The sequence below is a fragment of the Etheostoma cragini genome, chromosome 1 (assembly GCF_013103735.1).
Source record: "Etheostoma cragini isolate CJK2018 chromosome 1, CSU_Ecrag_1.0, whole genome shotgun sequence".
Taxonomy (NCBI): Eukaryota; Metazoa; Chordata; class Actinopteri; order Perciformes; family Percidae; genus Etheostoma; species Etheostoma cragini.
Window position 1 is genome coordinate 23,683,239 of NC_048407.1, and position 23,768 is coordinate 23,707,006.

Consider the following 23,768-nt stretch of genomic DNA (forward strand, 5'->3'; position numbering starts at 1 on the left):
TAATGGAAAACCAAAAAAAGCGAGTAGACCCGAGGCGAGTCGAGTAGATACCACGCAGTGGAAAACCGCCAATAGTGTGCCGCAGTACAACCATGGCAAATATGCTACTTGCAGAAAAGACCTTGATTACACGCACACACACGCACGCACACACACACACACACACACACACACACACACACACACACACACGTTGCTGTTAACATATGTAACAACATGTGGATGGGGAGTGGTTCATTTGATTTCAAATGGTTGCCTGCTTCTCAATTCCCTATAGCATTCAGCTCAAAGGGAGCCGACAGATATTATATTTATATATACTCTATGTATTTGGCACTCACATTCTCCTTGTTTGCTCTCTCTCTATTCAACATCAACTTCTCAACTTTTTAAATCTCACCTCTTTCTCCTCTCCTTGCTCTCTCATTTCTTACTTCAACACAGCAGGTTCATACTGTCTCTCTCAGCACCATATGGCACTTCACATCATTTTTACTGTAACTTTTTCTCCTCCCTTTTCTTACTCTTTCTTTCTTACCCAAAAGAAACATGACGTATCCTGATATTACAGACTGAATTTTGACTTTAATCAACATTTTAAAAAATCAAAAAATTACCCCAATGCATTATCGCATTTTAAGGAAACATGCCAAGTTGAAATACTATCTTTTCTGACAACAATGCTGATGCCAGTATTTTCTCCTTTTGAAATTTCTGTTCTGTGGCGGAATTTCTGTTTGTGTTTTGGCCTGTGTGTTGTTATCAACTGCCCAGTTTGACAGCCAGGCCGGGTTTCCAGATGAACCTGTAAAAACGTAAACCCAGCGCGTTACAGCTGTAAGGTTAGCACAGTGATGAAAGCAGCAAACAAACAAATGGGATCACAGAGAAAGATTCTACCCAAACTAAAAACCAAATGGTATGTTTCGAACAGAGACCAGAGACGTTACAAACCCCGGGTAAATATTGGAGATGTATTTGAAAGATTGAGACAGTTTAGAGCCCAAAAGGACGCTGAGTTAGCTAATTTCCTGCTGAACATGTAAACATTAGCTTTTGGGTTAATTTATCATGGCTACTAGGGACGGGCATTTTATGTAATTTCAACATTCGTGCAAAATCAAATGAGACACACCCAGTAATGGGTAACGACTGTTCGGGGCTAACGCCACCATGCTAACCATGCTAACTGCTAATGTTCATGGAGGACCAGGCAAGCCTGTCACGGCTGTTTATAATGTGGAGCATGTTCAGCAGCTGTGGCCGACAGCGGTGAGTTATTCTAAGCCAAGACAGGGGGCTGTAAATTGGGTAGAGAGGGCCGTGAGTCCGCAGTGCTGTGAAGTAATGTCTGAATATGTGAGACAAGCATCTAGCAACAGTGCTGTGAATGCTGCGGTCTCAGACTAGCATCTTCCGTGAACTTCAAGAATGAATACGCTTAAAGCTTTCAACAGTGGGCCATAGGTGCAGTCATTGTGTTACCTCTTTGGGCGATAGATAGTGACTTAGCAGACTTTTGTTTAAATAAAAATCGTATTATTATTTTAAGTAAAAGATCTGAGTAGTTCTTCCACCACTGCATAGAACAGGTTTCTGTTGTAATGTTAGAACTGATCACCATTTGTGAGGATTAATCTCTCTCTTAAAAAAGGCAACAGATCCTGTGCACAAAGGCCTTGTATAGGCTGAGTAGTTAATCATATATAGATAATAAGGTGTATAGATGTATAGTTAATAATACATGCTTTTCATTTGATAAAAGCATCAATATGATACACACTGACCATGGTTGTGCAGAAATACAATAAAAGGTTAAGTGAGAGTGATCTTAAGGAAACCCAGGGGCAGTAAATCTGCAGGCAGTAATTCACCTAACATGATTAATTGTCATTAGTAAAAAACTATTTGAATGTGTCGATGTAATTCCTTTTCTGCAATTTATACAGCCACAATTCAAACAAGCAGATGTGCTGACAAACTGAGTTACACACAGCAACAGTATTAACGGTATGATGAAATGAAAGACCTCTAAAACTGCTCTGGCAGACAGTCCTGGTTTGTTCTGCTTTAATCTATCATCACATATATTTCTATGATCATAAAAAGAAGAAGAGAGAGAGAGAGAGAGGGAGAGAGAGAGAGTGAGAGAAGACCTTGTGCCATGACGCACTCCCTGTCAAAGAGCTGTATTCTCACACCATTAGCTTTCAATTAACTGCAGCAGGTTACAGAAATGAGAGCGAGAGGGAGAGAGAGAGAAATATAGTGAGAGAGATAGAAGAGAGGGAGAGGGAGAAATATAGTGAGAGAGATAGAAGAGAGGGAGGAAGAGAAGAGAGATGTGGATTCATTGATCCGGAGAACGACGAAGCCCTTCACCATTTGACTAGATCTCCCAGGTGATTTGTGTGTGAATCTGTATGTGTAGGTGTGTGTTTGTGACTATGGATGTGTGTGTGTGAGTGCATATAACCTGCAGTGTGAAACAAAGCTCCACAAAAAGACCACTAATTGTTTTTTCATTGTGTGCAAGCTATGCTTCCACACATATTGCAGCAAATGTGATCGAAAGCAATTATGGGATTTTCTTCTTAATGCTAAAAACCTCCCATGGAGCGTGAAGATGCATGTGCAGTAGATTATTCAAAAACTATCTTAAAAATAATAATAATAGTATTACAAATTGTGGCATTATTTTCAGTATAAAAAACCTCAAGCTCTTCTTTTAGAAGGATGTGCTTGAATTGAAATCTACTTTTTCAATGTAACAATGGAAAAATCAGGGTGCTGCAACTGCTGCAGTGCTGATGCTTGTAAGCTGAGACATGACTATGATGGATTCATGCACTTGCTCCCTGGCAAAAACATGTATTAGCTTTTTTTGTGCAATTGTTTTTATAATACATCCTTCAAATCCAACAACAACATCAATTTCATAACGTGCATCTACTCATATTTTTGAATGTATGAACTCTCTCACCCTGACTGGTTTAATCTATGGCACAATTCAAGCATAGTACACACAACACACACACGCACACATGCGCCACGTAATTGGTAGTGTTTAATGACAAGTGGCCTGGGATTTGGCCAAGTGGATCTATGGATCTATTAGATCCAAAACCCTAAAGGGAAGGGCACTTGTTTTCAATCCATCTACTCCATCTCTCTATCCGTTAGCTCTTCCTCTGTCACCCCCATCCTTTTATTTGCCCTTCCCTTCCTCCATTAAATTTATTAATTCCTCCACTATACTCTATCCTTCACTTCACTCCTATTCTTTATATTTTAAATCCCTCTTACTCGACAATTATCCCTTTATCTTTTCCTCTATTTTGTTCCTCTCACCCTCATTATTGTGGTCCTTTCATCCTTTGCCTTCTTCTGTGCCTGTGTATCTACCCATCCATCCCACCATCCATTCAGCCTTCCTTACATGTATTGATCCTTTCATCCATCCTTGCCTCTCTGCCCTTCAGTCCCCTCATGTGTCTCTCTCTTGTTAAGAAGCAGCACAGGTCACCAATAGTCCAGCTACTAACATGCTGTTGCTTTGTTTTCCTCTTCCTTCCGCAAAACTACAAACCCTTTCACTTGACACGTACAAACACTCACTTAAAACACACACACACACACACACACACACATACAGCTGATTTATAACTGGTGTCTCTGGGCAGTGTTGTTGGCTCAGTAGCTAATTACATTCTATTAACAGGCTGTCAGTGGAGGCAGATATAGGGAGAGACATGCTGTACAAGCCTAGGCATGTGTGTGTGTGTGTGTGTATGTGTGTTTGTGTGTGTGTGTGTGTGTGTGTGTGTGTGTGTGTGTGTGTGTGTGTGTGTGTGTGTGTGTGTGTGTGTGTGACATCGAGAGGGGTCAGCCAGTGGCTTCAGTTCACTGACACTATACTATCTATGGACATGTGCATTTACAGTAGCCTCCAATTTAAGATTTCCCTGCTCCCTATTAAGACACCACCTTACATGCTATAAGCCTGATCACTAAACTGTGTTAAAAATGGAGTTAAGATTGCCTCATGATCCTACTGTGATCCTACTGCGCACTCTAATATTCATGTCACATGTTGGTCTGTGCTACTGTATAGATAACTGAGCGGGTTACTATAATCTATCTGAACCATGTGAGATTCTTGTTTCATTACAGCAGCACGCTACACCCTTTGTCCAATTTGTTTAACAATTGCTAAAAAAGGAAATAATTTCAGGATCTAATGTTTTTGAGTTGTCAGTACTTTTAAGAGTTAAAAATATTGAATGGATAGAATGGTTAAATACACTCTCTCTTGCTGTCCTCCCAGTACCTCTAATATTAAAAACAGCAAAACCTCTCAAAGAGCAAATGGGCTTGTTCTTCAAAGTTAAAATAAAAGACAACCACTTTTAATTACTGTTAAATGACACATGTTGTTTTTTTAATTGATTTGCAACAAAAAAAACAGATGGTTCTGATGTGATTAGACAGTTGATGTTCAAATCATCAATCAACCACAACCATTATAAGTGTTGCCTAATTGGTGGCCAATTATCATTTGATGCAATACTTCTTTGAAAGAAGGCAGCAAGAGGTAAACAGAGGCAGAGAAAGAGACAGCATTTCCCGGTCTCATAGCCATCTTACCATCCAAAATAACAATGCCTCCCAAATTCACTTGGGACCTATTCATTTAATCTGCTCCAGCAACAAACACACACAAACACACACACAAACACACACACAAACACACAGCCAAATCCCCAAAGATCCAATCCTAGGTGCATGCAATAAAAAAATTCCTTCACTGATAGAAACACCCTTCCCCCAGTGTGGGAGAGAGAACACACACACACACACACACACACACACACACATGTCTAGGCTTGTACAGCATGTCTCTATCCTCTAGTCCAGAGTCCCCAGAGGGCCACAGCAGCACAGGGAAGATGGAGCACTACCTTGTGAGTGTGACATATTCACAGACAGATTGGTACTAATGAACGATATTACTCCCGTGTATATTAGCGGAGGTAAAGAAAAGGTCAGTGTGGAGAAAGAGAAAGTGTTGCAAGAGGAGAGAAGAAGAATAAAAAGTGAAGCAGGAGAGGAGTAGAAGAAAGTAGGGAGTAAAAGGGAAGGCAATTACATGGGATGGGATGGAAAGAGGAGGATGTAGAGGAAGAAAGGGATCCGCTGAGAGGAGATGTGGTGGACACATGGATTTTGCTGTGCAGACAGTGAACCAGACAGTGAGCACGTGTGTGTGTGTGTGTGTGTGTGTGTGTGTGTGTGTGTGTGTGTCTGCATGTGTGTGCATAATAAGAATGTCTGTATGCAGTCCACGTCTGAGAGTAAAGACCAAGACAGTCATGGGATTTACCAGCACTGCATGGCTGCATCAATCGACCATAAACACGGACAAATACGGACACATACACACGTTACCGGAGTAAAAAAAGGTGTCATAGTGTGCACTGTTACCATTTGCCAATTACAGTAAACTAAAATCCTGCTGCATACAGAAATGACAGGAAAATTGCAGACAAATTGTATGGGAAATTTTAATAAGCAAACAAACACACTGACACTCTGATTTTAAGAGGAAATTACATATCACAGCGTTAAGGATCTATAGAGAAAGACACAAACACATATCCACAGACAGTGACAACTGCACAATTAATGAGATAGTTGGTGCATGTTTTTGGAACGTCAACCAGGTGTGTGTATGTGTGTGTGTGTGTGTGTGTGTGTGTGTGTGTGTGTGTGTGTGTGTGTGTGTGTGTGTGTGTGTGTGTGTGTGTAAAATGGTCTTGTGTGCACATGTTTATGCGCTTTCCCATATATTTTACAAGTTGCGCCTGGTCACTGGTCATTGAAAGTCAGACAGCACTATGTCTGCCACACTCAAACACGTCCCTCAGATGTCACAGACAAACACACAGTGAATAATCTGCTGATTTTGAGACCGCACCCAGAAAGGAGAGGAGAGGAGAAGAGAGGAGAGGAGAGGAAAGGAGAGCAGAGGAAATGGGTAAAAGTGTAAAAGTAAGAAAGGAAGAAACAGCTCATTTAAAATGTGATTTAAAGCAGCTCATTAGATACGTCGTCTCAGCAATACTTCAACCACTGTGACACACTCATAGTCTTGTGTAACCATGAATAATTTACTCATTCATTTTAGGATTGCCATGTTTAGTCATTAATAATTTACCCAGATTACCCGTGTCTTATTTATGTTGTGTCGCTCTGCATTTCTCCAGATTTGATTACACGGCTCATCAATGACTGCTGACTGGATAGTTGTTTCATAAATAAACACACCAAAAGATAAGTAAGTAGTATTTCATTTTTCCACCACTTTTGTTTTACAACATCTTACAATATAGTTGTAATGGCCATTCTTTCATTCTTTCTGCTCTATCAGACAACTTGAGAGACATCAGCATAACAGGCAGAACGTAGGGTTCTCTGGACTCAAACCGAGGATGAACTAAACCCAAGGATTGATCCAGCACAAATGGGCTAGTAAGATGCACCTTACACCCTGATTCTTACTTGAATTAACACGCTAATCATAATCTGTACTACTGATACTTTTATTTCCCAAAATGCTGCTAAAGCTTAAAAATCTAACGCACCACTGTTTGTATCAGTGTTGTTTAATTCAATGGCTTTAATTACTTCTAAAAGCCAAAATCACGATGCTAATGATCATTTCTCTTAACCATTATTATTAGAAAGTCTATCAGTCAAAAGACCAGCATGCTGACGCTGTGTGGATAGATTAGATAAAACAGGAAGTCAGGTGATCCACCTGCATCTACAGGATGACATGCTCCAGATGTGTATAGCAAAGACTGAATGTGTTGCTTTTATATGAATGAAGCTTACCTGGCAAAGAAGGAGGCGGCAGCTGAGGTGGTGGTCGGAGCCGCTGTGGTTGCAGCTGGTGTGTGAGAAGGAGAGCTTGTGTGTGAAGGAGAGTGTGTGTTGTAGCGGTTCAGAGCGGCCTCGGTCAAACTTTCTCTGGAGTCCTCGGAGATCATCTGGGAGATCTGATGAAAGACAGAGAGATTCAAACTATTTACTCCTGAGATTGCAATAAGTGACATGTTTTCTGTGTGCGTCTGTGTTTTGTTGTAACACAAAAAAAAATTCATTCTCATTCATTCTTCTCACACCTCCTCTTCTTTTTCTCTCCCATACAGACATGGGATTATCTCCTGATGACTTTGATCATGTTGTTGACTGTATCTATGTCCTTCATGACAAACATATGCACACACACACACACACACACACACACACACACACTAAAGCCTTAGGGATAAAGGGTCAAAGTGTCACAGAAGCTGGCAGCAAGGATAGTCCTTTAATACAGAAATGAAAACAACTGACCTTCTACTCACTCTTTCTGTTCCTCTCCCTTCTTTCTTTTTCAGCAGGAATTTTGCTACCTTGCAGCCTGACATTGGGTGTGTTGGGTTAATGCATTTGAATCATCTATAAAGGCATCTGGGTGCAATAAATAATGAAAATGTAAAAGATAAAACAGAAGCCATTTTTTAATTACAACATTTATTTCCCATAAAGGCCATAAAACTATTTGATGAAGAGGGAACTACTCAGTAAAAGTGACATGAACTATTTCTCATGCATTCACGTCTTAGGAGGGAGTTTAAAATATTGACACACACGCACGCACGCACGCACACACACACACACACACACACACACAAAAACAATATCTCTGCCCTTGACTTTCCCAGATGGTCAGATGAGAGCCCGGGTCTGGTTTACCACTCCCCATTTGTTTCCTGTTTAGGAATAATCATTCATTCATTTGTGTATTCTGATGTATTTTTGGCTTCAGGAATACTTACATTTAAACCAATATATTAATATCTTTCAAAAGACTTCAAAAAGGCACTGTCAAATGCTTCCCTTATAATTTGATATTTAAATTTATTATGTGAAAAAAAACAACTTTTGAAGAGGAAACCGTTATGTTTACTGTCTAAAATTCCTATCCTCAACATGGCATAGTTCACCGATGCTAAGAGATTTTATGTTCCTTTCAGGTGTGTGTGTGTGTGTGTGTGTGTGTGTGTGTGTATGTGTGTGTGTTTTCCTTGGCAGACAGAAAAGCTCTCTGGTGTTTACAGTGAACCCGCAGCAGAATGTTGTCTGGGTCCCACATAGCAGAAACAAACAAACAAACAAAAACACCCTCCTGCCTCCATTTCTCTCGTTTAACCTCCGCGCCTCCTCCTTCTCTTTCACCCTTGCTTCTCTTCTCTTCCTCGCTCCACTTGTTTTTATCATCACTTCTAGCCTATTGAATTTCATTCTCTCTGTCCCTTTGATCTGCCATCTTAAGCTTTTTACATTTGTCCTTTATTATTGGATCATCCTTCAGGGCATTTGTCCTTTATTAGATAGTATGCAGGGAAGAAGGACAGGGAGGACAAATAGGAAGAACTTTGAACTCATAACACTGTAAAGAAATAAAAGTTGCTGAGCCTGTGTGAGTAACTGTTTTAATCAGATCTATGGTATAAACACAACAAATTTGTATACATGCATCTATATAGCGAGGTCTTTCTTTACATTGATTTTTGTCATTTGCCTTTATTACACAGCTGATAGTATAGATATAGAAAGGAAATGTGGAGAAAGAAAGATGGTTATGACATAAGGTCTCTCAGCATAGTTAAATGTTGCGATTATATGGTATGTGCCGTAATCACTAGGCCATTGGATGCCCCCATCTATGTAAATGTATATGTATCTAGGTATCTGAGAGAGTGACCAAATTGTTAAATTCACATGCATCCTGGGAGCAAACCCATATATAGGAAAACATATTTCATAGTTTGTTGTCCCAACTCTCTTGATCTATCCTTCTTGTCAATATGAACAAAGGGAGGGATTTAAAATTTAGTTTAAAGCATTAAACTGATTTGTATGCGAGTATGTTTTGCATTAGTTTGTCACTTTGTGCACAGATGTGTGTGTATGCATGTTGATGTGTATGTATAGGCATGTGTGTAGGCAACCCATTCCTAAAACATATATGGATTATTGATCATAGTTCTTTATGTGCTGCCAAAAGCCACACAGCAGAGCACCTAAATCATTACCCCACACTCTAATAAAGGAACTAAAGCTTGTGTGAGCGTAAATCTGCGAGCATGTATGTCTATTGTGAACATGTCTGTGCATGTCCTTGTGTGTGCATGTGTCTGCACTTCTCTGCCCCTGTGTGTACGTGTGTGTAAATCAACTACACAGTGCGTATATTTACTGCTGAGGGCTCCTGGGGTCCAAGCACGCAGCCCACTGCCCTGACAAATTACCCATTGTAAATGAGATGCCTCTATACTTTATATACCATTCTCCCTATGCACCTACATGCATTTCAAATGATCAGGCTTAGCTTGATACCACTGAATTATTAAAGGAGTCATGAATGTATGGAAAGAAGGTTCAGTAAGCTACATGGAATACCTGTGTATTTGTGCTGGTTGCTTGTTTATCCTGATTAATGGGAAGAGGAAAACTACCAGCACAGTGTGAGAGAAATGTCCCCACAGAGGGTTATAATAATGTTGCCTGAAAACTGGAGTAAAGGTGGTTAAATAATATGTGGCTGTCAGCGATGTAGATTGCACAGACTGGACAGATTCCATGTTGTACCTCCCATTGTCATCAAAAAAGTTAAAAAATGATATGCTCATTCATTTTATCTTGCTGTGCTTGTGTCTGACACAGTGGTGTGCTGATAGGTTATTATGCTTCTTGCAGCTCATTAAACTAGCTATTGTAAGAGAGCTGACAAATAAGGGCTGCATTTGAACAACCACGAACACAAAATAAATTAACAGCATAATCATTCCTGCATGGTCACCTAGATAATGCTTTGACATAGATGGCATCTTGGGTAATGTAGTTGAAATAAATTATGTTTTTGTTGTTCCTGTTGGTTGTTATGAGGTTGTTCCCCACAGGACATACAGGCTGAGATGCTCTCTGTAAATGTTTTACCATAAATTAGATTGAATTACACTGGATGAGACTTTAATGATCCCTATGGGGATATTAGGTCATTGCAACAGGAGAGACAAGGATTTAGATAATACCAGGACAGAGAGAGTGCTGAGGATAATACAACAGCCAAATGTGTGAAAATCATGCAGCAAATCAATGAAAACACATCCTCTGACCATGTTTTTATAGAACACCTGGTCCTTAGACTGTACCTGTCAATGAGGGACTCTGATGAATGTGATATCAGATTTCACTAAAAGGACATAATAAAAAATAACACTTAGACTCCCTCACCCCTTCTCTTTCTTACACTACAGCACTTTCCCAAAGCCCTCTCTCTCTCTGCTCTTAGAAAAAGGTAAAAGATGGCTCATTCATCTTCATTAAAACTCAAACACCATTTCCCCAGCATTCACCTTCCTCATCTGTCACTCTTACATTTATTTTATTTTCCCATCCTTTTCCAACCACATGCTACAGGCAACCAACATAACATTTGTGCCTTACATGTTATGCTTGTATGAGGAGAATGAAAAGAGAAATGATGTGCCTGTGTGTGTCCATGTGGTCCTGCCTGCTTTCATCAGGGGAATACAATCTGTAAAACAATCTAATTGCTTACTGCAGTAGAGTAGAGGAAGAGAGAGATCCTGCCCTTTCAGGAGGAAAGTGGGGTACAAAATTGGGGCAGAAACACACACAAAGTAGTAAGTGAGCAAATGGAACAGGGTGTTTATATTTTATATTAGAAACAGAGAAAGCATGTGAGACAGAGAGGGAAACAAAAAAAGCAAGGAAGTCCACTGGACACAGAAAAAAAACATAAAACAGTAGACAAAACACCCAGGGAAATGAATTGTTGGGAGAATGGAGGCAAGAAAGAAATAAAAGATCAGGAGGAAATGATAGATATACAGAGAGAGAGAGAGAGAGCATGGGTGACGCAGCACAGGGTGATTGAATGACTAATGCTTCAACATATGTACAGCATGTTGTACAATCAAATCAGAAAAAGCCTCATGGGTACATAATGTGTGCCAAAATATATACGTTTAAAAAAGAAAATAATGACAGCAAGAAATGTAGCTTTATGTACATTCACTTTTCATTAAGACATACTTTCATGTTTTCACTTTTTAATAAGACACACTTATGATTGAAATTATACAACAAAATAAGCATTACTTTTCCAGAGGCTATAAGTTAAACATGCATGCACTTATAATGTTAATCAAGATTTTAACATGAAATGATCTGAAATCCTTTAAAAAAATGTTTGTAGCCTTCATCAGATCCCTCATCCTAGTTTGTTACCTAACTGATTCACACCTAGACCGTTATAATCATTCTTCCTTGTTCTCACTGATTCAGCATTTTCCATTTGTCCTACACTTCTTGTGGGACTGAAAAGAAAAGTCCTAATAAATATAAACTGTGGAGGTTGTCACCTCCTAGATCGCTGACCCAGCAAGATTTTAATGTCAGCTACACAGGCAGACAGGTCGATTCCGTTCTTTATCTGCCTCTGCAGCGCCCTCCCTTCTATCAGATCTCCTCTCTGTCTGTTGTTGTGTTACTTCTGAACGTGACTTTAATGGGGATTTTTTTTTTCCATCATATAAGACCATACAAGTGTTGCTGGTGGTAATATTCTTGAAGAGCAAGACCACATTTCCCAAAATGCCCATTGATTCTGGGTTCAGATTTTCATAATAAACCCTACTCATTTTCCCTGCTGTTGTTCCACTTGTGTTTTTTTCTTTTCTGTTTTGCTGAAGGGTAACAAATACGATCTCGTTGGAAGAGATTTCTCATCTAGTATTATGAGAACTTCCAAAAGCTCCACTGATGCTAAAACATGAACAGCAATCCTTGATGTTTAGTGCTGTACAGCAGTAAAGCAGCAGTAAATCAACAGTAAATCAACAATATCCACTTAGCAATGTGTCCATAAACAATAATGTCGCCATAATAAAATATCTCTTATTCTTATTCTCTCTTATTCTAAACCCATATCTCTAACATTCTCTTCAGCCTCTCTGACCACATCTCTTTATCTTTCAATTTTTTTTAAATGTCCTGCTTTCTAATTTCTGATCGCATTTTTTTTAATCATCTCTCTGCTTAGCTCCTCCCATTTCTCTTTTTCTCTCAGGGGTGAGTCCAAACAAAGGTGATTTATTATTGCACTCTGTTTCTCCATTCCTGCTGAAACACTTTTACTGTCACAGCGCAAACACTCATACTTGCTAACATTTTACAACATCCAACACATGGTTTGGATACTTACTCCAACATAGAACACATAAATACTAGCACATGAGTAAATGCACGCACACAATACGCACGTATTCTACTGTATACACACACTAGCACACAGATGCTGACATCCAAGTTGTTTGAACACACACCACAAGACACTCAGACACAAATACACTTGTAAAACGGAATCATTATTAATTATCTAATTACTGTAATACAAATCAAATTTGGCAACACGTTCACTTTCATTCCCACAAAGATAGGCCAAAATACATAAAGGCTCTTATTTATTTCTGACCATTACAAGATACCGAAACAATTCGAAAGACGCCACAAAGTAATTTCCACCTCCAACTACATATCTCTGCATCTGATTCAAGTGACGTGATGAATAAAATATAAAGAGTAATGGGGAAAAGATAGAAGAGCTGAAGACAATGTGTCAGAAAGACAGGAGAAATAATGGAAAAGGAAAGAAAGAGGCAATAGGAATAAGTGGGGTGAGTGTGTGTGTGTGTGTGTGTGTGTGTGTGTGTGTGTGTGTGTGTGTGTGTGTGTGTGTGTGTGTGTGTGAGAGAGAGAAAGAGAGCGAGAGAGGGGGGAGAGAGTGAGAGTTAAGGGGTACTGTGGGTGTGTGACATAGAATCCCCAGAGTTCTAATTATCACCGTATGAATTATTACATCTGTAGAACACGTTCATACACACATGTTAACACACACACACACACATGCAGGCACACACACACACACACCTCTGGATCTCCCCTGCAGTCTCAGCTCTCCTGCCTTTTTCCATACACCTATAAACCACACATCACCTGAGGCGTTTTCTCCCTCCTACCATCTTCCTCTCTTATCTACTCATGATCCCTCTTTTTACGTCTCCTCCTAAAACCTCCTTCTTTTATAGCTCCCTTTTCAATTTGATTCACTTTTATGGTTTGCGTCACGTTCACTCAATACTTTAAGTCCTGCCTCAATCCAGTTGAAGAGGATATTTTGCTTCCTCCTTGATAACAGATGGATATCAAATCCAATGATTATTGCGTTGGAGCTCTTTTGGGAAGAAAGAAACTTCACAAGGTCTTAACTACTTTAGATTAGAATTGACTCCTGCACGCTACAAATGATTTTTTTGTCAGTTAGTTGCTGAAATGAGAGCTTCCGCCACTGGGGTGGGGGTAGGGGTGGGGGGATACATGTACAGCATCGCAGACTATATGGCAGCATTTGTCATTGTTAGTCTACAGGAGAGTAGGGAAGATCAGACAAGATAAGAGGAGAGGAGAAGAGAGGAGCCTTTATGTTTATGTTGAACATCATCAGAAGGTATTGTGGTTGATGACTAACAAGGTCACACTTCAGAAGGTAGCAACGCCTGCAAGCTGAAACATTTTAATGTTGCACTTCCTGTCTTTGGTTGTCAGACTCTCATCAAGACATGTATTCAACTGTATGCTGCTCATACACACACACACACACACACACACACACACACACACACACACACTAGGTAGCTTACCTGGTATGGATAAAGTGTAACTCCTCCATTAGTTCGGTTCAGGTGCTGATGGGCCTGCAAAGCTGCTGTACTCAGCACTGCTCCACTCCCGTTATGACTGCTGTTGCCACTATTATTGCCAGGGCTGTTTACTCCAGTCACTGGTTGTTGTTGAGAACCAGCTTTTCCTGAACTTGGAGACCCATTCCTTCTGTCCACCCCCCCTCCAAGCCCCAGGGAGCTGGGCTTAGACCCCAATCTGTGCCCTGGGCCTATAGGTTGTGGGTTTATGGGAGCACAGCTGGACGTTTGTCCCACCGAGGGACTCCAGTGGCTAGAATTGGATGGTCCGTGGCAAGGGCTGGGGCTTGGAGAAAGGGACTGGGAGGACGAGTGTGAAACGGCAGCAGCAGCTGAGGAGGAGGAGGAAGGAAGAAAAGAAGGAATCCAATCCCGTAAACCAGTACCTCCTAGTGCTCCAGATGCTCCCATTGGCCCCGGAGGTCCTTGAGATCCATATTGTCCTATGAGGGGCGGAGGGGAGGATGGTGGAGACAAATCCCACTGGTCGAGAGTGAGGACCATGCGCACGGCTTCCTGTTTGAGCTGAGTAAGGTGAGTGGCGCAGACATCACAGCGACTGTCACGTTCGTTCCATGCCCGTCGAGAACTGTTGGGCACTTGAAGCTTATCATGAAGGAGGAGAGAGAAGGAGGGATCCTAGAAGGAGAAATAAACAGAAAGCCAAGATTTAGGCTGGTTTGTGGAGGAAAAAATCTAAACACAACAAAGCAAGTTGTTTTCAGCTGCACTGGAGAATGTAATTTACCTTTAGGAGAGGAGTTGGAAAAATCATGACTTTGAATAATTACAGATGATCCAAGACACATTGCCTTGTAGCCTGGTCGAAGATGTGTAGAGAAACACACACACAGACAAACACACACACTAAAGCCTTAGGGTTAGAGGGTAAAAGTTTCACAAAAGCTGGCAGCAGGGATAGTCCTTTAATACAGAAATGAAAACAACTGATCTTCTACTCATTCTCTCTTTTCCTCTCCCTTCTTCCTTTTTGAGCACGATTTTTGCTACTGTGCAGTCTGACATTGAGTGTGTTGAGTTAATGCATTTGAGTCATCTATAAAGCATCTGGGTACAATAAATACTGAAAACGTAAAAGACAAAACAGCAGCCATTTTTGTTATTCATACAAGAAGTTCAGTGATTGACTTTCAATTTCTAGCCATGATGAAATTAGAACATTTATTTCCCATAAAATAAAAACTATTGAAGATAAAGAGGGAACTACTCAGTAAATGTGACATGAACTATTTCTCATATATTCATTTCTTAGAATGTAGTTTAATGCATTGAATGTAAATCTTTTAATACTGAATATAATACGGACTAGTATTCATACAGGTTAGTGTATAAGGTATGTGCATACTGTATGATCATGCTCGTCTCGATCATGCGGGTGGGGCTGAGAGCTGCAGGAGAAAGGCTGTACTTTCAAATTCTGTGTTTGTTTTGTCTTTCCCAAATCTGCTTTAAGCTTTAAGAGCTTGTTGCTCTGATAACAGCTCTAGGTAAATTTCATTGTCTGGAAAATACCACCTAGTTGGAGCACTGCTTGCTGTGGTCATTGTGCCGCTGTAAAAATTGGGCTTCTTGTGTGCACAGACCATCAGGCCAAGTGAGGAGTATGGAGGCTGCCCAAAGTGTAAGATCAGGTGTAGGCCTAAAGTGGTTTAAAGTATTAGAAGATTGGTCACAGTGTGAAAAAAGTGTCAACCTTTCTCTGTCTTTCTATTGCTTTTGTTCACAAACATTACACGGTCAGCTCTATATTTGGGGTTGCTGTGGCTCAGAGGTAGAGCCGGTCATCCTTCAATCACAAGATTGGCGGTTCAATCACACCAGTTCAAAGTCTGCATGTCAAAGTGTCTTTAGGAAAGACACTGAACCCCAGTTTGCTCACTGGGTGCTGCTATGTGGCTGCGCACTGCTCCTAATGCCTCGGATGGGTTAAATGCTGAGATAGAATTTAACTACGTTGTACTGTACAATTGTATGTGACAATTAAATAAGGTTTATTCTTCTATTAAAGCTCCCTTTACCTGTGCAATCTATCAAACAGCCTCTAAAGATTCCCACAACTACAATGGTTCCACTTTCACCACAAACCACAAATTCACCTTTTCTAGTGAGAACAGACTGCCAGGCTTGCAGGTTTCCAAGAACGGCCATATAAAATATATCAGATATGTATCTGATATCATAAATATCACAAATTCAATCTTCTCTATTATTTAAACAAAAAATCGAAACAGAAAAACAGAATCACAAAAAAATAGTAAATGTAGTGTTCTCGATCATTTTTCGCTCCTTATATTGGCCCACTGCATGTTTCCATTTGTCTCTCCGTCAGTGTTTGTGTGTGTGTGTGTGTGTGTGTGTGTGTGTGTGTGTGTGTGTGTGTGTGTGTGTGTGTGTGTGTGTGTGTGTGTGTGTGTGTGAGTGGGCAATCCTAGTGTGCATTGTTATGTTCGGCAATCCGGACATTTGTCCAGTTTGTTTGTGCAGTTATCTGTGGCAGCGCACATAACTGCATGTGCATGTCCAGGTATGTGTGTGTATGTGTGCATGTGTTTTTACACACTAATTGGAGCCAAGCTCATAAAGAGCTAAATCGCTCTAAATCGCCTGCCACGTCTCTCTAGTCTAAATATCAAGAAAAACACACGTACACACCCCGATACACATCTGTGTCTTAAGCTCATTTGAGTCCCTTAAAAATTGTTTTTCTTTTTTTTTTTACAAAGCTTTTATATATAAATAGTTTTTCCTTATTAAAGTCTGGCTTTAATCGATGCCCTTAAAACTCATTATGTGATTAAAATGACTATGTGTGATGTTGTGAGCTAATTGTCTGTGTAGGTTTAGTGTTAGCGTATCATTAGCAAGAGCATGTCTGCTTAGAAGCTCTGAACTTAACATCTGTGGTAGGTTGTACCAACTCACTTGATGACTGTAATTATCTTCCTGCTTTCAACCAGCCCACTTCTTCTGTAACACTAAGGCCAGGTATCTATGTCGGCCCTCGCCCTTTTCTGCACAAGTGCTAGTTACAGCCAACAGAGTTTACGGTTACATGTAAAAATCATCTCATCCTATTGTAACTTGGGATAGACAGTAAATACCTTATCTGAACATACATAATATAATATCCTCCTAAAATAAGATTTGTCACTTTTCTATTATTTTGTTATTCTGTGCACATTCCTCCCTAGAGATAACATGAACTATTTTCTGTGAAACAGCTTTCTCTTGAATGATGGCTATTACCAAGCGCTTCTGCATCCCATTGCATTACATTACCATCTTCTCAAAAACTGTTAACGTAAAAACAATTCCACATTTGCAGCTGCATTTCCCATTTGATTGATTTAACAACAGAAACCAGACAGAACAGGTTAACCACTAAGATGTAGCGTTGAGATGTAGAATCATAGGAGCATAAAAACAACCTAATTACCAATTAGACATGTTCATCCATAGTAGAAACAGCAAACACATTACTTTAAACATTTTTTCAACATGCTGGGGCTTTTATTTGAAAATCTCAGTGCATCAGGCCAGGAAAGAGGCTGTGCATGTCCAGGATCAATCCAAGTGATGGGAAGGCACTCTTTGTTTAGTGAAGCTTAATCAATACATAAATTATAGAGATGAAGCATGTGCATCAAATCAATAGGGATGTGTTTGACACAGGTTATCTCTCAGCAGATTTAGACAATAAGAAATACAGATAGAGAGACATATGATTGACAGGGAAGACCGAACAATAGAGTGTAAATAATGAGTGACTGACAGCTAGCAGATATAAACAGATACGTCAGCCTTCTTGGTGGCCCATAATGTAATGAGAGTGGAGGAAAGAGAAAAGAGAGTGCATGTAACATACTGCCTGCCATATACAGTCTGCCATGTGTGTGAACACAAGCAACATTTCATTTAATCTAATGGTATAATGTAGCCTCTCAATTTGAGCGCTGCCTGCTAGGCTATGTCAACAAACCACAAGACCACAGGATGCACACACACACACACACACACACACACACACACACACACACACACACACACACACACACACACACACACACACATACAGACATGCCCAGCAGGAGCTCAAACCTTGGAACATCTGAAGTGTGTGTGTGTGTGTGTGTTTGTGTGTGTGATTCATTTTCTCCTACAAGGGCAGACAAACAGCCTCAGTATTTTATATAAAAAGCCTACCTTGTTTCTCAGGCAAACGTAGTATAAAGTAACTAATAGAGTGAGATTTGGGAAGCAGCCACACTGCCTGATTGAAAATAAGAGCTAAGAAGATTGTTTGTATTGTATAACTTTGAGTATGTTTACATTCCTCTGGTACACACACATACACACGCGCACAAGTGCACACACACACACACACACACACACACACACACAAACACACACACGCACACACACCCACACACACACACAGATTCTCCAGGTTACTTAAAACAAGATGCCAGGGTCTTTGGCCCTCTCTCTCTCTCACACACACAGACAAACACACAAACACACACACACACACACACACACACACACACACACACATACAAATACAAAACATATTTGCAGAGTGACACGCAGGCAGACTAGAGGAAGGGGACTAAGGTCAGTAGATTTGAAATAGAGTTTACTATATATGAATGCCTTTATTTGATTTTTCACTGTGTTTGCACAATGTTCAATACTTGTGTTTAGCTATGGGGTTATGATACATTTTCTGCTGGGTCTTTTCACACAAAACCAACTGTATTTGTTGCTTATGCTTTTGAGACAGATATGAAAAACATTTATTGTAGATGGCTGAAAATTGCTGTACAAACTATATTGTAGCTTTACTGAAAAAATGGGATGTCATGTCAACTACATCTGGCCACTTTCCAATGGGAATGAGACAGATAATGCACATGCATCATCAAGCAACAAAATGAAAGAGCGAGAGCGGAGTGCTGCAACATGTGCACTCCAATACACATACAGACTTGTGCAAGCCCAACAGATATGTCTGTAAGGGTTTAAAATGAAGTAGTGTGTTTAGCTGTATTATGGTAAAAAAAATGTGGAACACAGTTGAAGAACAGAATTGCTGGGCAATCACGCCGCCGCCAATTTAAGCGTCTAAAGTTACCGGAAGTGTTTTTCTTCCCACTGCTTTCTTTTTGTTATTTCCAGCTCATCTTTTAGTTGGACAGTATAAGTTTCAGTTTGTTTCCATTCCCCTAGTCCACACACACACACACACACAAACACACACACACACACACACACACACACAAAGACACACAAACACACATATTATGTTGCCAGACAAGCTAGACATCAGTCCAGGCTAAACACTGAGGAGGATTCCAATGTGGAAGTCTAGTTGGAAACTATTTTATTTTTCAATTCCTATTTTTGACAGTATCAGACTCTTCCACGTATCTCTTCACCCCTGAGTTCATCAGAATTCTGTGAGTGACTAAATCAGTCTCAGCACCACAGATAGTGTGTGTGTGTGTGTGTGTGTGATTCATTTTCTCCTACAAGGGCAGACAAACAGCCTCAAATCTATCCTGTGCAAGGATGGCGTGAGTGACAGAGAGGAAAAGCACAGAGAGAACGTAGAGACAGAGACAACGTCCAAGCGAAGTAAGCAGTGACCTCAGCAACTCTGTGTGCTGGGGGGGTCTATTACTGAGATTTGATAAGAAATGACAGCTCAGTTTGTCCATTACTGTTGTTTTTGTGTGAAAGGGTGCATATGTGCAAGCATACTGGAGGTAGAGGGTTCAGGAATATGGGCTGTCAAACACAACAAAAAACATCCCTTTCACACACATCTGTAGACAAAAACACTCTATGCACATCTACCAACATTTTGAAACTGAACTGTGTGATCGCAACCCACTTCCATTATGATCCCCCTATTTTTCAAACCTTTGTCATTCCGTCTTTTCACTTCTACTATATTTAGCACCAGTTTGTTGTGTGACACTACTGAGGAAAATGAAGAGGATGGCAGATCAGAGAGAAACGTGACAGAAAAGGTTCTAATTCTTCAATACAAAGGAGAGGAGAAACACATTCTTAGTCGGTCATAGCCAGAAGGACACTGGTTTATGTTGTACGGTTTACTGGCAAGTCTGTGTGTGTGTATATAATTAGTTCCAGATGACTGAACAAGGAATGTAAACCTTTCCTCCTTCACCCATTCTCATTTACCTCCTCTCATCTCTCTCCCCATTACTTGCTCCTGTATATAATACACAAACACACATTTGTCTGCAGTACGGGATCAGTGAAATAATGCAGGAAAATGCAGACGGTCTCTCGCACCTGTTCTGAGAGAACACACACACACAAACACACGCAGTAAAAGGCAAGAGTATGACAGTATGATAAGAAAATGACAAAGAATGAAAAACTGTGAAGCAACTACTATAAATTTCAAGTGCGTTGGTGGCTCATGATCGCGCACATTGGTCTTAAGATGGAGAATGATTGTGTGATTGTGTGTGTGTGTGTGTGTTGGGGGGGGGGGGAATGATTGAGTCCCATGTCTGTGCAAGAGCAAGGTCAATAACAGAGGTTATAAATGACATCACACACACACACACACACACACACACACACTTACGACAAATGTTACTCCGACAGAGGTCAAGCACAGGTCTCTCTCACTGCCTTTCCCAAAACACACTCTGTCTGTCACTGTCTCTCTCTTTTGGTGTTTCAGTCTTACTCTCAGGACATATTATATTGCTTTTCAGGCACCCTAGATGTCCAGCTTCTACAATAAAGTATGTAATATGCAGTACCATGGTGATTCTGTCAGTTAAAGACAAGAATACACATCTGAAGACAGCTAGTTCTAGAAATTCTACACACAAAGGTTTTCTTCTGACAACCTGCCCATAATATCTTGAATTTTTCACATCTGGAGTAGAACCAACAACAAAAGTGAAGCAGTGCCTTGTTTGTAGGTGAGTAAGACATTGTTAAGGTAATAGAGCTTTGTTGTGATTTGTTGTTATTTACCGCAACTCTCTCAGTCAAACTCCCTCTCAGCAGGAGACACATCATTCACCTCCCCACGCTTTTATTAACTAACCACCATGTAGCCACAGGCTTACTGTTAGTAGGGCATGTGCCCAGTTGCAATTATATGTTTAATTCACCACATATAAGCATTCTTTCCATTACAAATTACTCTGCGTGGAAAAGGAGATCACAAACATCCATGTCTCAAATGTACCACGATTAGGAATATAAAGGAAGGCAAAGTGATGTTGATTGAATGCCTTTTTTGCTTTATGTAAATATTGTTAAGAACAGTGTTTAAACATTACCGCATTATTAAGCCTAAATTATATATGAATAAAAGAAGGGAAGAATAGCTGAACTTAGAAAGTTGGTTTCATGCTATGAAAATAAAAAATGTACACGGACATGCTCACAGCTACCTGATGCAGCATGGCTATACATATATGGATGAATATGCTACTATTTATACACTTAATAAGTAAACACTAAATTAACTCAGTGTGTGACTGGGTTTAAACCCAAACAGCACACAGCAGAAATAACCCAAAGCAGAAACTCTTCTCCTAGCATGTTAGTGAGAGTCTAGACATTAAAGAAACCACATGCCTCCCCAGAATTTTCTCTCTGTTTCCCCTCAGTGAAAAATAACTTACCCTGTAGGTTCTTCTCTCTTGCTCATTTATTACATGCACCCTCCCCTCCCCCTCTCTCTAAAGTATGTCTCTTTTAATTACCTTTTTAATTGGTCATTCCTTCACATGATCCAATAATGGGTGTAAGACTAATATTGGTTAGGACACCATTAGGCACACACACATGCACACACTTGCACACATGCATAAGGTCGCGTTTGCATACATTAAGAAGAGCAGACACACATTTTGGTCTGCACACATGTACACTCACTCCCTTGTGATGTTGACACGCTATATTAATAACAGAGAAAAACACATTACAATGTTTGTGTTGCCATAGCAATGCAGAAATTAATTAGCATTCAAAACTAACTAGCGAGAGGATATAAATTACCTGGTGCATTCTGTCTCGCTGGAGATATAAAATGTGTTTGTGTGTTAATATTTGTTTGTGGGCGCAGCATCTGTGCGCTGTATAATGTTCTGTGTGTTAGTGAGGCCTCATGCTATCAGTAATAATAAAAAGTGTTATATATGATAACATCCAAGAGATGTTTTGGTGTCCAAATGCAGACACTTGAGTGTGTGTGTTTCTCCTTGTTTAAAATAAGTTAGTTATGTCTGCTGCCCCACCATCACCACCACTTGTCCTTTAATTGAGAAGGTTGTCTTCACCACTTGCTGAGGGTGGTCCTTACTCTAAGTTGCAGTGAGGGCAGGGCAGCAGGGTTGGTTCACTCAGAGGATGAGATAGTGGCTTCACATGCTTTGCTGTGTTGGTCTTAGATGTTCATACCCTTTGAAATGTGACTTGTTTGAATGGCTTTGGGCACGCAACTCTCATGAAGCAGGGTCAGTGTGGAGGTCTTTAAAAGAAGCCTTCAGAGAGCCTTTGATGCACTCCCTCAGATCATGTTGGTGACGTACCTCTGTCTGCAGCTGCCAGAGGCTACATTCATGAAGCCACGGTTTTGGGACTGACAACCATAATTAATTGGCTGTCTGAACGCTGCAATGGATTATCTTGGGTTAGGTGCTCATCAGCCATTCTGCTCCACAAAGTTATGTTTTCCTCACTGCACACATATTATGCACATGTATAAAAAGAGCATTTCATGATCAGTGTGTATGCATGGTGAAGTGGGATGTTAAACCCAATCAAAGAACATACAATATACTGGAAACAGATGCTATAGGTGGATCAGACCATCTCTGTCGCCCTCTCTTAAATTCAAATTTCCAATTCAAAATGTTATTGGCACATATGTCAGCAAAATAAAATTGCCATAGCATCAGGGATAACTCTCTCTCTCTCTCTCTCTCTCTCTCTCTCTCTCTCTCTCTCTCTCTCTCTTTCTCTCTCTCTGTCATGCTCTCATACAAATGTAACAAATGTAAAAGTGTTTGTATTTCTGCATTTATCAATTATGCTTCATTATTTAAGAGTGTCATCTGAGCTGTCCATCTGTATACTGTATATAGCCTGTGTGGCAAATGCTGCCCTCCAATTAACCGGCTGAGCTATGCATCTTGTCCTAGCTTGTACAGTGCTAGTCTAAAGTGCAGCCCCCTGCAACAATGTAAATGAGCTATTTAGCTGGAACAGAGCCTGTTTTTTATTAGCTGGCCATCTACATCAGTGCCCAGATGTAAATGAAATAGTTGTTTAAATTACCTCCTATTTTTACATGTGGAAGTAGCTTGCCGGTGCCTGTTTTTAAATTATCTGGCTATCCATGGTGGTGCTCGACTGTAAATTAACTGCTTATCAACTCTGCTGCCTGTTTTTAAATTAGTCCACCATCTGCATCAGAGCTGCACTGCAAATTAAGCTACCAAAGCTATATGTGAAAAAAAAACAATCTACTTCACTGTGTTAGCTAGCTGCCAATTAGCTACTGAAGTTGCCTGGTGTCTGAATATAGATGAGGAACTTGGCTTCATTGCTAGTTAATTTAAGTGGAAAAATGGTTGTTTTTAGCTAGATATTTGCAAGAGGCACAGGTGGCTCTGCAGGGTAATCCTGTAACACCATACTACCAGTAAAATACAGCTAATTTGTTTCTCAATTGGGTTTCCTACAACTGTCAACAAAAATGGTTTATTTACAGTGGGTACGGAAAGTATTCAGACCCCTTTAAATTTTTCACTCTTTGTTTCATTGCAGCCATTTTCCAAA

General features: G+C 40.2%; 1 protein-coding gene across 2 annotated transcripts in view; it reads right to left on the minus strand.

The window, feature by feature from the left end:
* The window catches only part of kif26ba (kinesin family member 26Ba), a 78,309-nt gene that overhangs the window by 38,923 nt on the left and 15,618 nt on the right, over positions 1–23,768 (minus strand). For both annotated transcript variants that reach the window (XM_034876933.1, XM_034876924.1), the window contains exons 3-4: positions 13,842–14,540; positions 6,898–7,061 (exon numbers count right to left, since the gene is read on the minus strand). In XM_034876933.1, coding sequence (XP_034732824.1) covers positions 6,898–7,061; positions 13,842–14,540 — 863 coding nt within the window. The remainder of the gene's footprint in view (positions 1–6,897; positions 7,062–13,841; positions 14,541–23,768) is intronic.